The 14628-nt window shown below is 25.2% G+C and overlaps 8 protein-coding genes across 8 annotated transcripts, besides 2 other annotated features; 5 read left to right on the top strand and 3 right to left on the bottom strand.

The window, feature by feature from the left end:
* Positions 1-1604: 1604 nt before the first annotated feature.
* Positions 1605-2792, bottom strand: EHI_002250 (uncharacterized protein; the record flags this gene model as incomplete). The annotated part of the gene is made up of 1 exon (XM_001913945.1): positions 1605-2792. The coding sequence occupies one exon, from the start codon at positions 2790-2792 to the stop codon at positions 1605-1607; it is 1188 nt and encodes a 395-aa protein (XP_001913980.1).
* Positions 2793-2834: 42 nt separating this feature from the next.
* EHI_002240 (uncharacterized protein) lies at positions 2835-3299 on the top strand (the record flags this gene model as incomplete). Its single annotated transcript, XM_645752.1, has 1 exon — positions 2835-3299. The coding sequence occupies one exon, from the start codon at positions 2835-2837 to the stop codon at positions 3297-3299; it is 465 nt and encodes a 154-aa protein (XP_650844.1).
* Positions 3300-3315: 16 nt separating this feature from the next.
* Positions 3316-3669, top strand: EHI_002230 (uncharacterized protein; the record flags this gene model as incomplete). Its single annotated transcript, XM_645751.1, has 1 exon — positions 3316-3669. The coding sequence occupies one exon, from the start codon at positions 3316-3318 to the stop codon at positions 3667-3669; it is 354 nt and encodes a 117-aa protein (XP_650843.1).
* A 1478-nt stretch (positions 3670-5147) lies between these two features.
* EHI_002220 (uncharacterized protein) lies at positions 5148-5570 on the bottom strand (the record flags this gene model as incomplete). The annotated part of the gene is made up of 1 exon (XM_645749.2): positions 5148-5570. One exon carries the CDS (start codon positions 5568-5570, stop codon positions 5148-5150), a length of 423 nt encoding a protein of 140 aa, XP_650841.2.
* Positions 5571-6096: 526 nt separating this feature from the next.
* Positions 6097-6176: a repeat region.
* A 14-nt stretch (positions 6177-6190) lies between these two features.
* Positions 6191-7414: a repeat region.
* A 550-nt stretch (positions 7415-7964) lies between these two features.
* On the bottom strand, positions 7965-9544 carry EHI_002210 (uncharacterized protein; the record flags this gene model as incomplete). Its single annotated transcript, XM_645748.2, has 2 exons — positions 7965-8269; positions 8332-9544. The coding sequence occupies 2 exons, from the start codon at positions 9542-9544 to the stop codon at positions 7965-7967; spliced, it is 1518 nt and encodes a 505-aa protein (XP_650840.2).
* Positions 9545-10148: 604 nt separating this feature from the next.
* On the top strand, positions 10149-11603 carry EHI_002200 (uncharacterized protein; the record flags this gene model as incomplete). Its single annotated transcript, XM_643592.1, has 1 exon — positions 10149-11603. The coding sequence occupies one exon, from the start codon at positions 10149-10151 to the stop codon at positions 11601-11603; it is 1455 nt and encodes a 484-aa protein (XP_648684.1).
* Positions 11604-11772: 169 nt separating this feature from the next.
* Positions 11773-13461, top strand: EHI_002190 (uncharacterized protein; the record flags this gene model as incomplete). Its single annotated transcript, XM_646743.1, has 1 exon — positions 11773-13461. The coding sequence occupies one exon, from the start codon at positions 11773-11775 to the stop codon at positions 13459-13461; it is 1689 nt and encodes a 562-aa protein (XP_651835.1).
* A 214-nt stretch (positions 13462-13675) lies between these two features.
* On the top strand, positions 13676-14341 carry EHI_002180 (phosducin-like protein; the record flags this gene model as incomplete). Its single annotated transcript, XM_643590.2, has 1 exon — positions 13676-14341. One exon carries the CDS (start codon positions 13676-13678, stop codon positions 14339-14341), a length of 666 nt encoding a protein of 221 aa, XP_648682.2.
* Between the last annotated feature and the right edge of the window lie 287 nt (positions 14342-14628).

Genomic DNA, 14628 nt, shown 5'->3' with positions numbered 1-14628 from the left:
TTTATATGTTATTTATCTATCGTATTTTTATATATTTATTTCTCTGTTTATATTATTTATATTATTTATATCATCTGTTTATCTCTATATTATTATATTCTTCTTATTTTATTATTTTTATGTTTATATTATTTAAAATTTCTTCTTGTTATTCTTTTCTATTTAGATGTATTTTATTATTTGAATATTCATCTTTATCATTTTTATATTATTATCATTTATATCTATTTTCATTTTATATTTATTCTCTTTTGATTTATATTAATATTAAATGTATCTTTTATACTTTGATTTTATTATTATATCATTGATTATCATTTCTCGTTTTATTTATCATTTATTCTTATTATTCTTTTGTTTTATATTCTATATCATATATTCATATCATTTTCATTTATATTTTATCACTTATTATATGTTATAATAACATAACACATATGATTGAATATATAATAAACATCATAATGAAGTTATACATATAAATAATAAACGTAAAAAGAATAAAATATTTTCATTAATAAAATAATATTAATTATTTTACATCATTAAATTAGACACTTTTTATTGAATATTTCTAATTTTTACAATAAAAATACACTTTTTATTTCTTCTTTTCTTCTTTTATTACATCTTTGTGTTTTATTATTTTTATATTCTTCTTATACTTTATTTTTATTCTTTTATATATTTATATTCTTTTTATATTATTTATTTTTCGTTGTGTTTCTATTTCTTTCTTCTATCATTTATCACTTTTATATTCATTTATTCATTCTTTTTATTTCTTTTTTATTAATTCTTGAGTATTGTATATTTCTTTATTATTTCATTTGTGTATTATCAAAATATATGTTTTATTGATTTTATGTTGAATAAAATATTGAATAAATCAATATTTTCATTCTTAATTATTCATTATTTATTATTAAATGTTATGTATGTTTATTATATTAAATGAATATGATGAATGAATATCAATATTATTGTTTATTTGATTTTAAAAAATAATAAATGAATATGAAATAATAAATAAAATAATGAAATAAAATAATGAAATGATAATGAAATAGAATAATCTAATATTGAACAAATCAAATAAAGAATATATTGAATATATCATTATTGTTACTTTATTATTTGTTATTTCAATTATTAAATATTAATAAATTATTATTCATGAATATTTAATTGATATTTTACATTTTCATTTTCATTTTATTTAATAAATGAAATATAAATAATAAATGAATGAATAATAATTTAATATATGAAATAATAAAAAGAAAAGAAAGATAAATAATAAAGAAATATGATGTATTTAATATATAATATAATTTATTATCAAATATAATAATATCAAATGATGATTTATTTTTATTTCAAAATATTTTGCATCATTAAATTTTGCATCTTTTTTTATTTGTTTCAATAAAATTTGCATCCTTTATTTTTTTCTTTCTTTTCTTCTTTTATCATCTCTTTTGTTTTATTACTCTTTATCTTCTTTCTTTTTATATTCTCTCCTTTCTACTTTTATTCTTTCTTCATCTTCTTCTACTTTTTACTTTATTTTTATTCTTTTATATCATTCATTCTCTTCTTTTTCAATTATTTGCTTTTTTTCGTTGCCATTTTAAACCATTACTTAATGGTTTTTGTGAAAATGCTTGATAATCAACATATTGTGATGGAATAATTAATTCTTTTGTTTGATATTTTTCTATTAATTCATTCATTACACTATCTTTAATATTAAATCCATTAATATTTGTTCTACAATATCTTAAACTTCCATCTGTAATAGTAAAACAACTTTTAATATTTTTTGGAGTGAGAACACCTAATTCATGATTACTTTCTTTTTGTAATGACATCACTGATGTAATAAATGTATCTCCAATTTGAGTAAATGAACAATTCTCATGTTTACTATTTAATACTCCATAATAATCTCTTTCTTTCATTTGATCAATTCCAATACTAAGTACTAATGAATTTCCTTTAACTGGGGAATTGATTTGTTTACTAATTTTATTTATAATAGTATTTTGATTACATTGACAAATAACAAAATTCTGTTGAATTGCCATTTTAACTTCAAGTGTTAAATTTCCATAAATTCCATTAGGAAACATTTTCATAGCAGCAAATGGTAATAAATCATCTAATGGAATAATTACTTCAAATTCTTTTTCAATAGTATTATTTGGTGCTTTAATAATTTCTTGAAGATTAAAATAACATCCACATACATTATCTTCATGTTTATATGCTGCTTCCCATTGTGTATAAATTCCTGGTTTATAATCTAATTCTTCTTGTGCTTTTAACATTCTAATAGCTGCATTCTCATATAATGCTTCTGTTTGTTCACATGCTGTTTTCTTATTTCTTGAATATACACGATATGCATCAAATAAATGTGTTGATGATTTTAATCCTACAAAATATTCTATTGCTGTTAATCTTCCTGTTTGAAATCCTGAAATATCTCCTTCTTGACTATCTTTTATTTGTGTCCAAAATTGTTCAGTTGGTTTAATTTGAATTCTAACTAATGCAGTAATAGATGATTTATCTATATTTGTAATTTGAATTGATTCATCTGTCAATTTTACTTTAGTATACATTCCTTTTTGTACAGGACATGGTGGATCAGATGAATCTATTGATAAACATTTATTATCATGAACACCTGAATTAGCTTCAAGTATTCCATCTGTATAATTGAAGTATTTGATAAGGTCACCTGTCTCTTCTTGATCTAATGCTTTAATAACATTATAATTCATCTTGTTTATTTTGATTTCTTAGTTCAATCTTTTATTTCATTCATGAAGTTCGGTAATTGGAAGAGATTTAAAGAAGGATTAAAGAAAGTTGCAGCACTATTAGCTTCTGGTGCGAAATTTGGTGGGAATGTAATTGAAAAAGCAAAACCACTTATTTCTATAGCATCAGATTTTATTCCAGGTGGTGAAATAATTAAAAAAGGTACAGAAGTAATTAGTAAAATAGCAGAACCTACAAGTGAAGTATTAAATAGAATAGCATCAGGTGAAAATGTTGTTGGCGCAACTAAAAGATATTTAAATCAAGTTAAAAATGAAATACCAAATGATATTACTAAAACAGCAAGTAAAATTATTAATCAAGTACCTGAACATATTTCATTAAAACCAAAAACAAAATCAAAACCTTTATTATTTGCTAATAGACTTAATAATAACGAAGAATATGATAAGAATGGAGAAATAGATGAAGAAATAGATGAAGATGAAGTAGATGATTATTTATAACTAAAAATATTATTTAATGAAATTTGGATTTATCAAAAAGTTAAAGAATATAATTAAGACAGCAGGAAAGAAAATAGCAGGAATAGGAGGGAAGTTATATAAAACAACAGGTAATATAACAACTAAATTAATTCCTATTTCAAAAGGAATAGCATCATTTCTTCCAGGTGGTGAAACAATAGGAAAATTATTAGAAAGAATACCAAAATGGTATGAAACAAATGGAAAAGCACTCACAGAAATTAGTGAAGGAAAGAAAATAAAAGATGTTATTAAAGATTATGGAAAAACACTTTATAATGATGTTCTTTTAAATAAAAAGAATTTATCAGCACTATCACCTTATGAACAAGAAAAACTAACACAATAATAAGAAAAAGAATCAATTAGACTTAATTGAGAGCTTCATTTTTTTAAAAATTTAATTGTTCTTTTAAAGTTTTCATTTTCTTTAAATATTATGTTGTATTATTATTATCCTTTCTATTCTGTATTATATTCATCATTTAAAAACTCTTGTTTTATCATCATATATACGTCATTTGAAACTCATTATTCATTTGAAACATGACTACTTTAAAAGATATTCTTATTACACTTGCTGCTTATGAAATAGATCAACCATCATTAGAAGAAGCAATCAAATTACAAAAACAAATTGGAAATTTAATCCCATCAATTCATGAAGAACATCAGAAAAGATTAATAAAACATGCATATTGGAAAATTGTATGGATAATAAATACATTAGCACTATGGGATAATAAAAATTAATTGATTATTTTATTTGAAACTTTCATTTTATTATTAAATATTTATTAAAAGCATTTAAATTAAATTTATTTTATCTTTCTTTAAATTATGTTAAAATTAATTAAATAGAAATAGTAAATCAGTTTAAAAAACTTAATTAAATTAAATCTCACATAAACCAATTTTATCAAACTCTTCTTCACTCTTCTGGAGCTTCAGGAGTATATTCTAAATATCATGTATGCCATCTCGGAGGCACCAATCATCGTTGTATTTCAACAGGCGGTCGATTACCGTCTGTGATAAATTTCTTAATCCAATTAATTGCACTTTGTAAAGAATTGACAATATTACTGTATATTCATTATACATAACCTCTATCACATTATAACTCGTATTAGAATAGGTTCTATAAAACTCATAATTGTTGAATAACACATTGAAATTATAATCAGTTAATAATGAAACAACGTTATATTTTCACAATCCCCCTTTATTATAAACATTAATTTAAATCTGTCACTTAAAACATCTAATGTTGTATCACTATTCATAATCGTTTGTTGTATGCTCTACCACCGTAGATACCATCTTTAAATAGTACTAGGGTAGGGTATCAGACATGCCATAAACATTGTTTTGTATAACATTTACGACTATCATCACACATGTTTTATAAAACATACTTGCAACATTTGTAACAGGTTAATCTGGTAATACTAAATCAGATTAACCTTTAAATATGTTGCTTCAACAGGACACAGAACATAGATAGGACATAGATAGGACATTGACAGGACAATATTATAATAATATAGTTTTTTTATTATTTTATTTACCGAATCCTCCTCTTATCGTCATTCCTACCTAGTCTAAATTTCGCACTGAGCAAAATTAAGTCAGGATCCATCTACGATCTTTTTTCCTCTTTTATTGATACGGTTCGACAAAACAATAATATTCTTTTTTCTTTTTTTTTTGTTATTATAATATTTTGGTATTGGTGTTCTTTTTATAGAATTAGGTAGGCTAATACGCATCCGCTTTATTTTTAGATTAGATGAAATATAAATAGAATAGATAAAAAGAAATCAATTATTTATTCTTAAGTTGTTTAAATTTGGTATAGAACGTTATTTCAAAATGTCCCATTCCACTTATTATTGGTGAAGCATGCAAACCATAAAAATCCCATGCAGATGCATAAACATCAGTTGGTCGATGAGGTTGTCCAATTGTTAATTTATCTGATACTTCTATTCCATTAGCTGTAAAGAAATATCCAAATAGAATAGGATCAAAATAATAGCTATCTTGTATAGTAATTCCATACATCTGCACATTAGTAGCTCCATAAGTAGGTGAATAAGGTAAAGTCGATGTTCCATCAAATTTAATATAATTCATTCTCTTCTTCTTAACAATTTGTGTATCTAATGATTTAGTTTGTGCAGTTGTAACTAATCCAGTTTGTTGTGGAAGTAAATCTTCTGTTATTTCAGTTATTGTACTTTGCATATATGGTTTAACATAAAACTTAAATGGTTTAGTCATATCATACACTTTATTATACTTACTAAATGAAAAATTACAAAAACTGCGTTATGAAAATATTTTTACATAAAAACGAATTAATAAAATCTATAAAAAGTGTAATAATTTATAAAAAAATTGTAAAAAAATTAAAATATTCAAAAAATGGAATAGTTATAAAGTATCATTCATTATGACAAAAATATATTCAATATAGAATTTATGAAAATATCAAAAATATAATACTTCAAAATAAGAAAATATCTAAAAATCGTTCATTTTAAATGAATTACCTCAAAAAATATCTGTACCCATTATAAAAATAAAAATATGAATCTATTTATAGAAAATGATGTTTTAAAAACAATAATATAATAAAATGTTATATAAAACGATATTAATAAAATTGCTATATATCCCAAAAGGACAAGATTTTCCCAAAAGTACTATATGATGTATCACATTATTGTCAAATTGTGCCATAGAAAAATAATATACATAGAATAAATAATAAATTAATAATAATTTTAACTTATTGTTCATTTGAGAATTTCTTCCCATCATTCACTCTCTCCGGAGTATACTTCTTCTTATCGTTACTTATAATTTTATTTCTTTTATTTCTTCATTCACGTCTATTCTTATTATTTTTAATATCCTTCTTATTCTTAGTATCCTTCTTATTTTATAATTTCATCTTATTAATAGATGTTGTATTTTATTTATTTTACCTTGGTTTATTTTTCCTATATTCTTTTTATATCATATAAATTTATTTTCTGTTTATTTTCAAATATATATGATATTTTATAATTGTCTTTTTGTATTTCTTTGATATTTCTTTCTATTCACATTTCTTATCATTGTATTTTATTATTTCATCACGGATATTACTATGAAAATAATACTAAATATAACTCCTTTCTTTTTTTTTATATTTTACTTTTTCTTATTAAATCATCAATATATTCTGTATCAATCTTTTTGTTCATTTTGTTTTGATTATTTTATTTATTCTTTCATTTTCTATATTTTCTGTATTATTTATCATATCTTCTACTATTTTATTAACATGTTTATGATGGTATTTAATCCCTCTCATTTCTTTGTTTATTTTGATATATTCTTCTTTTGTAATATCATTATGTTATTCTTTCTTTGTTTTCTTGATTCTTCTATTCATAGCTTCTTTTTTAATTTATTATTTAATTTATTCATTCCATAACAGATGTATTTTTCTTATTTTTGTTTCACTTTCACTTCTTTCTTCTTCATTTTTCCTTTTGTTCTATCATTTCTTGTTTCTCTTTTATTGCATTACTCTTTTTCTGTTCTTTCTAAATCTTTTCCATACTTTCTATTCCTGATGTTGTTTGTCTTTTTATTGTTTTTGTTCTGTCTCTTTCTTCCTCTCTTCTTTCTTTTTCTTTCTTTCATATTATTTTCTTCTTCTCTAAGTATTTCTTCTATATCTATTCCTCTCTTTTCTACTTCTTCTATTAATTTCTGTGTTTTCCTTCTTTCTCTCTTTATTTTATTATTTTCTACACTTCTATCTATTTATTCTTGTAAATCTTTCTTTGCTTGTTATTCTATTTCCTTTACTTTCTTTTCTTTTTCTATTTCTGTACTTTTTCTTTCTTCTTCATTTATTTTATCTCTCTTTTCTATTTCTTTCTCTTTTATTATATCTTCTATTTCTTTCTTTTTGTTGTTCTTATTATTTTTCTTTTATTTCTTCTTCATCTGTTTCTTTAACTTATTCTTGTATTCTTTCTTCTTTATTTTCTTCATTTTCCATTGGTATTTCTTATTCTTCTTCTTTTCCTATTTTTATTCTTGTTACCAACTTTTCAACTTCTTCATTCCTTTTCATCCATTCTTTTATTATTTCTTCTTCTCTTTCACTTCTTTTGCTTTTCCATATCCTTTCTTTATTATACTATTTTCGACTTCTATTTATCCTCTTCTGATTGTTACTGTTCATATATTGATATTGTTTATATCTTCTATTCGGATAATAGTAATTTTGATGATAATATTTATTTTTCCAACTATTGTACCAATGTCTATTTCAAATTGATTATATTTATGGATTATCTTATTTGTATTAAATCCTTTTTGATGTTTGTTATTTCTTCTATAATATTGATTATTCTCGTTAAATCTCTGTTATTTCCTGTAATAATTATTTTTAATTAAAAACTGTGGCACTTCTGTTGAGTTAATAATGATTTGTTATTGTGTAATACTTAAGATAAACGATTGAGTTCTAAATGTTACTGTTCTTCTAAACTGATTTTAATATTTGTATGTCAAATAATAAAATAGTTAATGGTTAATAATTATTAATTAAAAATAAAAATAAATTTGTGTTATTTATGGTTCAATTAAAATTTTACAACTATCATCCATTTTAAATATTTCGCCTGAAATAACATCTTTTAATTGAATTGGACCAAATGTAAAAAGTCCAGACTTATTTGATAGAAATTCGACAGAAATAGAAGATGTGCATGGATGTGAAAATACTCCAATATCAATTGTTGGATGTAAGCAATAAACAGGAGATTGAATATTATCAACGCTTGTAATAGACAACGTTAAATGTTTCTCTGAATTACATTGATAAATTAGTTCAAATACAACTCTAAATACTCTATGACATTTTATTCTTTGAGGAACTAATTTGCGATGAATTAAATCTTTGTTTTTTTATTAAATTGAATTATAAACAAAAACAAACATGAGATTCTCATTGTTATTGGCTGATATTTTAGTGCATCAGCTTTTAGCTCTCGTGCAACAAATAAATTTCCAAGCATCCCTTCCATACTGTATGTAATAGTTAGTCCAACACTTATTCTTGATTCATTAAAAGATGTTAAGCTGTTTCTTCTTTTTGATGGAGAAATAGGTTCAATATTTCCTGCTTTTGGACATAAAATAGATGACTTTTTTGCTGATGACGCATCACTGTCAAGTAATGTTTGTTCAAGTGAACTTGTTGAAAGTCGTTGACTTCTATCAAAACGAGTTGATATTTTAGGTAATGCTTTAGCGTTAGTTGATAATCTTTTTAAATCAAATGACATTCTATCAGATACTTCTGGTGATGAAGAAAGAGAACGTGTTGGTACAGGTACTTTAGGAGATGGCAATGGTTTTCTCGGTACATGATTTGATTTTTTGTTAATCTCTTTTGTGAAAGAAATAGGTACTTTTACTGGAACAGCAAACGTATATTTGTCCATAGCTTTTAAAGTACATGGTAAAGGTAAGAAAGGTTTGTCTAACGCGTATTGACATGTTGTGATAAGATTAGATATTACTATTTCATTTTCTGATGTGTTTTCTAATGTAATAACAAGAAATGACCCTGATGAACTCTGTGTTGTGACTGATCGTATTTTGATTGGATCGATTACAGTTATATTAGTATAAAATTCAATTGGTGTACCTTTGATTTGGTTTACAGTAAACAAAGTGTCTTGATAATATTCATACTTTGAATCTACTGATGGTGGTGGGATAGTTACCCTTAAACACAGTTGTGTATTTAAAAGATGTTCAACAACTCCTATTTTTTGTAGTAATAAATAACAAATTGACTGATCTGGCAATAAAAAGAAGACTGGCTCATTTTTCTGATTTTTACTTGGGGATAATAACGAATCAATAAAAGGTTGCCAAGTTGAGTTAAGAGGCATAGAACGATCGCTAGGTAAGATGCTGACAGTATTTTCGATAGTTAAATTTCTTACTTTTTCTTCATTAAGAGATGTAGAATGAGGTATTTTAGATGATTTAACTAAATCAACAACTGGATTAGTTTGGCAAAACCATTGATACGAACTACTTTTAGGTGACACTACAAAGTGTATTAAAATTACAATTGTTTCTCCTTGAACTAACACTTTTCGAGATGAAATTGGTTTGTTTGGTTCTTTTAAAAACATAAAAATCTCTTTAGGAGATGTCGGAATGTAAATCTTGTGAAGTCCGTTCATTTTCTTCAATAATTTTTATCTACGTTTCTAATTTTTGAGTTCGTTTCTATTTTTTCTATTTTCATAAATATTGTCAAAATTTTTTTGTGATAAAAAACAATAAAAATTAAATATCCAAAACGATTAACATCATTTCATTTGTGATTATTCATTTGTTTTGAAAAGTAACAGTGTTACATTTAATGCTATTTGTTTTAATTATGCTTTTTAATTTAAGTAAAACAAATCTATTTGTTAATTCTTCTTCGTATTTAATAAACCATTCATTTTGAAACGTCTTGTAAAGTTTCATAAAAACTACTTATTTTAACGTAAAACACTACATTCCATAAAATTAAGAAAATAAATGAATAATAAAAAAACGAAATGATATTAATCATTTTTATTGTTTTATTTTTATCGTTTTTTATAACAAAAATCCAACTTCAAAAAGTTGAAGAAAATAAACTTTAACTCAGTGTCTTTTTTCTGCTTGTTTTTGATTCTTCAAAAAACCCTAAAAATTCTTTTTAAAAAACAAGATGAAGATCTTGATTAGCTTGAGTAACGAGTGATGTCATATCGAGGAGGTTATTCTTCAAGTAATTATTATTCAAGGAGGTATTCTCCTGATGACAGTATGAGTGATTCTCCAATTAGTTATTCACCTAAACCACGAGATCGAGATAGAACGAATGAAAGAATGAATGAACGAGAATGGGAAATGATAAGACACAACGAATGGAATGGATACTCTCCACGAAGAGGAGTAAGACGGGATGATCCATACTTATCACCACGAAGAGATATTCGAAGAGAAGAACCGTATTTATCACCACGACGAGAAATGAGAAGAGACGATCCATATTTATCACCACGAAGAGAAATAAGAAGAGATGATCCATATTTATCACCACGACGAGATATTCGAAGAGAAGATGAGTGTGGAATGTTTTCACCACGTAGTCGTTCTGAAATGAGATTTAGAGAGAAACGAAGAGAAGAAGAACAAGAAGCAGAAACATACTTTAATAGAAATAGAAGAAATGAATGGTTTATAAAACAGTTTCATCCAATCAACTTAAGGGAAAGGAGAATGGCTAAACAACGACAAGTACAAGAGGCATATGATAGATTTATGAATAATATTACATTTCCGAATTATGGAGATGAGAAAAGTCTTCCTGACGATCCATATGATGGTAGAAGAGTTATGGTAATATCAGATCATGCTACGACAAGTGAAAGAATGAAAGAGATTGCACCACTTAAAGATCAAGTTGAAAAAGTTGTTATTGGAGATCCGAGATATAGGAAGGTTAGTGTTGGGTTTGTTGTATATAAAACTAAAGAAGCAGCTGCACAAGCAAAAACAATGCAAAGTGAATCTGACCGAAGTCAATTAAGTTCTATTCGATCAAAAGAACCACAATTACGTTATGCACCAAGAGATTTTAATGAAAAAGAACGATTAGATAAAGATTGTGTACAATTAAATCAACTTATTGGATTAATGGACCAAATTAATGGAGTAAAAGGAAAAGCATTACAAGATACACCAGAATGGGAACATTGGAATATTAGAGAAAAGGTTGATGTTCAAATTACGTATTTAAGAAAAGTACATTCGTTATGTTATTATTGTTTAATAGAATATGCAGATGAAGAAGAGTTATATAGAAGATGTACTATCCATTATAGAGAAAGTAGTATTATTAATCAAGACTCACATCTTCCTCCAAAGACAGTACATTGGTTTAAAAATTTTGATAATTATGAATATAGCTTTTATACATCTTTAAAAGAAGAAGATAAGGCATTGGCATCTGAAGCTCAAAAGAGAATTGTTTCTAAGCTGTTTAAAGAAGGAGTTTGTAATGTGTGTAATCAAAAAGTTGAAGATCCAGTTAAACATGCCTTCAATTGTCATTCAAGTAAAATTGATCCAGTTGACATTGATGAAATTAATGAACGATTTAAACGTAATTTCCTTTCAGATCCAAAAAAGAAAGCATTACCTAATTATTAGAAGAACATTAATTGTATCCTAATCACTTTAATAATTTAGTAAACAAGTCAGTCAAAGAATTATGGTTTACATAACGAAATTTTAGTAAAAGTAAAAAAAAAGAAAAAACATAACTGAAAAATCATAATATTTGAACGATATGAAAAAACTTGAAATGATCATTGTGATCATGTGTTTCGTTTGTGTAATTGGAAGTGTGTATCAACAAGAAAATGATGTGAAAGATTATAGTTTTGATCGAAATGAAATGATGGATGACCTAGTTTCACTCAATGTTGCAGATGAAAATTCAGTTGATGAATTTGAATTGACAGACGACGTGTATCTTAGTCCCTATCAACGAAAACGTTTAAGAAACATTCAAAGAATGCAAAGAAAAAGAAGAATTGCAAGAAGACAACTACAAGCAAAAATGAGAGCAGCAAAAAATAGATTGAGTAGACAAGCAAGAAGATTGTTTAGAAACGCTAAGAAAAAAGTTAGACGACAATTACAAAAACGAGAGTTGGAGCAATTCATGAATAAGAAAACTAGAATGATGAAGTTAAGAAGAAAAGCACGTAAAGTACTAAGAAAGAAACAACAGCAAGCAAGTAATAAAAATAACAAATTCAATAATCAAAGAGCATCTACCAATATTCAACAATCATCAACTTCTTCAATAAAAAATAATCAAAACCAACAACCAGCAAAACAGATGAAAAATAATAAAAACAATAAAAAAAATAATATAAAGAAACAAATTCAAAAGAAGAATAATAGTGGTAATAAAAAACAAATTCAAAAGAAGAATAATAGTGTTGGACTTACACAACAAGAAAAAAGAAATTATGCACAACAAGAATATTTAATGAGAAAGAAAGCATTTGATGCATTAAAACGAATTAGAATGCTTAGAAGAAATAAACGAATGACTATTATGCAACAAGCTGAATTAAGAAAACAAATGAGAATAAGACAAGAAATGTTATATAGAACAAAACAATTAATGATAAGAAAGAAAAGAGTAGAAGCAAGAAGACGAAGTGAAATGGTTAGAAAAAGAAGAATTGCATTACAAAAGAAAAGAAATGAAGAAAATAGAAGAAGAAGAGAAATGGAATTTAAAAAAAGAATTGCTATGAAAAAACAACAAGAATTAAAGAGAAGAAGAAGAATGGATATGATGAAAAAACGACAAGAAGCTGCTCGGTTATTTAGACAAAAGAAAATGCAACAACGAATCAAAAGAATGCAAGAAATTCGAGAATTAAGAAGAAGAAAAATGATGCGTATTATTCAAGCACGAAAAGCTGCTAGATTAAGAAGAGATAAACAAAGACAAGAACGAAGGAGAAGGTATTTAGCTATGGTCAGAAGTCGTGGTGTTGCACCAAATATTAAACAAATGTTTAACAATGCAAGAAGACAACGATTAGTTAAACAAGTCAAAGAAGAATTTAGTAGAAATATTGAAGAAAGACAATTAAGAGAGAGGATTGAGAGAGAAAAAGAACGACAAATACAAGAAATTAATCAATTAGATTTACTCAATAGAAGGAGTAAAGAAGAGTTAAAAAGTATTGAAAATTCAGCACAAAAGAGCATTCAACAAATGAATGAAGAATTAAATAAATTAAGAAATGAAAAGAATCTTCAAGCTCAACAACAGATTGATGCTATCAAAATGTTAAGTGATAAAAAAAGAGTTAAATTTGTCAAAAACATTAATTCTTTAATGGACAAAACATTAGACCAAGAACGGTTAAAAGTTGATCCTTTTGTTGTTTTAGAAAAAGGAAGTAAAGACATGGAATTAATTAGAGTGATGAGATTAAAAAATAAAATAATGAATCAACTTGATGCTATTCAAATCTAATTTGTTTTTCACTCTGGTTTTTATTTATCCTTTTATATTCACTTCATAAGTATTAAACTAAAACAATGAAATTATATTGGATAAAAAAAGATATGAAAACTTTTTATTTCCTTTTCATAATATTATTAACAATAATATAGTAAATTTTATTATCTCTCCTTTTCAAGAATAGAAAAAACTTAATCCAATCAACACTATGTCGAAAGACATTGTCATGGAAAGTGATAGTGAAAGAAACTCAATGAGTGAAGAAAATCTTTCTTATGATGAATTTGAACAAAAACCACTTAAATTAAGACCTTATGGAAATGCTGGTGTAAAAGGTGTAATTAATGACTATAAAGAAGCCAGAGAACATGCAGAGCAACGACTAAAAGAAAGAGTTGAAGAAACTAAGAGAATAATGAGAGGAGAATCTTCCAATAGTATTGTTCAAGAGAAATGTGAAGAAGAGGACCTTGATGAAATAGAGAAAGAATTGTTTGGAGAAGTGGTTAGTGCTCAGGTATTTAAAGAACGACAAAAACCAGAGGTATTGAAGAAGATAGTTAAAAGAAGATATGGAGATGTTCTTGAATTGGATGAGGAGGAATATGCCAATACAATAACTACATTAGAGGATGATGTCTTTGCAGTGATTCACATTTATACTACCTTTGTAAAAGACTGTACATTAATTAATAGAATGATGGAAGAATATGCACAGAAATATCCCTTCGTATGTTTTGCCAAAATTACATGGGAAGATTCAAATAAACCATTTCCTGAAAAATCACTTCCTGGCTTATTAATTTATAAAGGAGATTGTATGGTTAAATCCTTATTTGGCTCTGAGGCATTACCATTCCTAAAAGATATCTTTCCTGGATTACTAAATTGAATAATGTTATGCTTTGGTTCAACACTAATAATTTTTATAACTTTTTGTTTGAACTTCTTAATCTAAATACTCACTTTCATACTTGTTGTATAACTTTATATTTCATGTTATTCCAAACATTACCAAATCCAATAATCAAATATTCCTAATTCAATAATATTGAGTACTATACTTATCAAGACTTGAATGGTGTTGATTACTATCGGTATAATCAATTTTAAAACATTATTAAAATACAAATGGTTATCTGTATTAATATTTCTTGAGTTAAAAAACATTCATTCATT

Source organism: Entamoeba histolytica, genomic scaffold (assembly GCF_000208925.1).
Source record: "Entamoeba histolytica HM-1:IMSS scf_1104750516301 genomic scaffold, whole genome shotgun sequence".
Lineage (NCBI taxonomy): Eukaryota > Evosea > Mastigamoebida > Endamoebidae > Entamoeba > Entamoeba histolytica.
The sequence above is the reverse complement of the archived record's forward strand: the minus strand, read 5'-3'. Positions and strand labels throughout refer to the sequence as shown.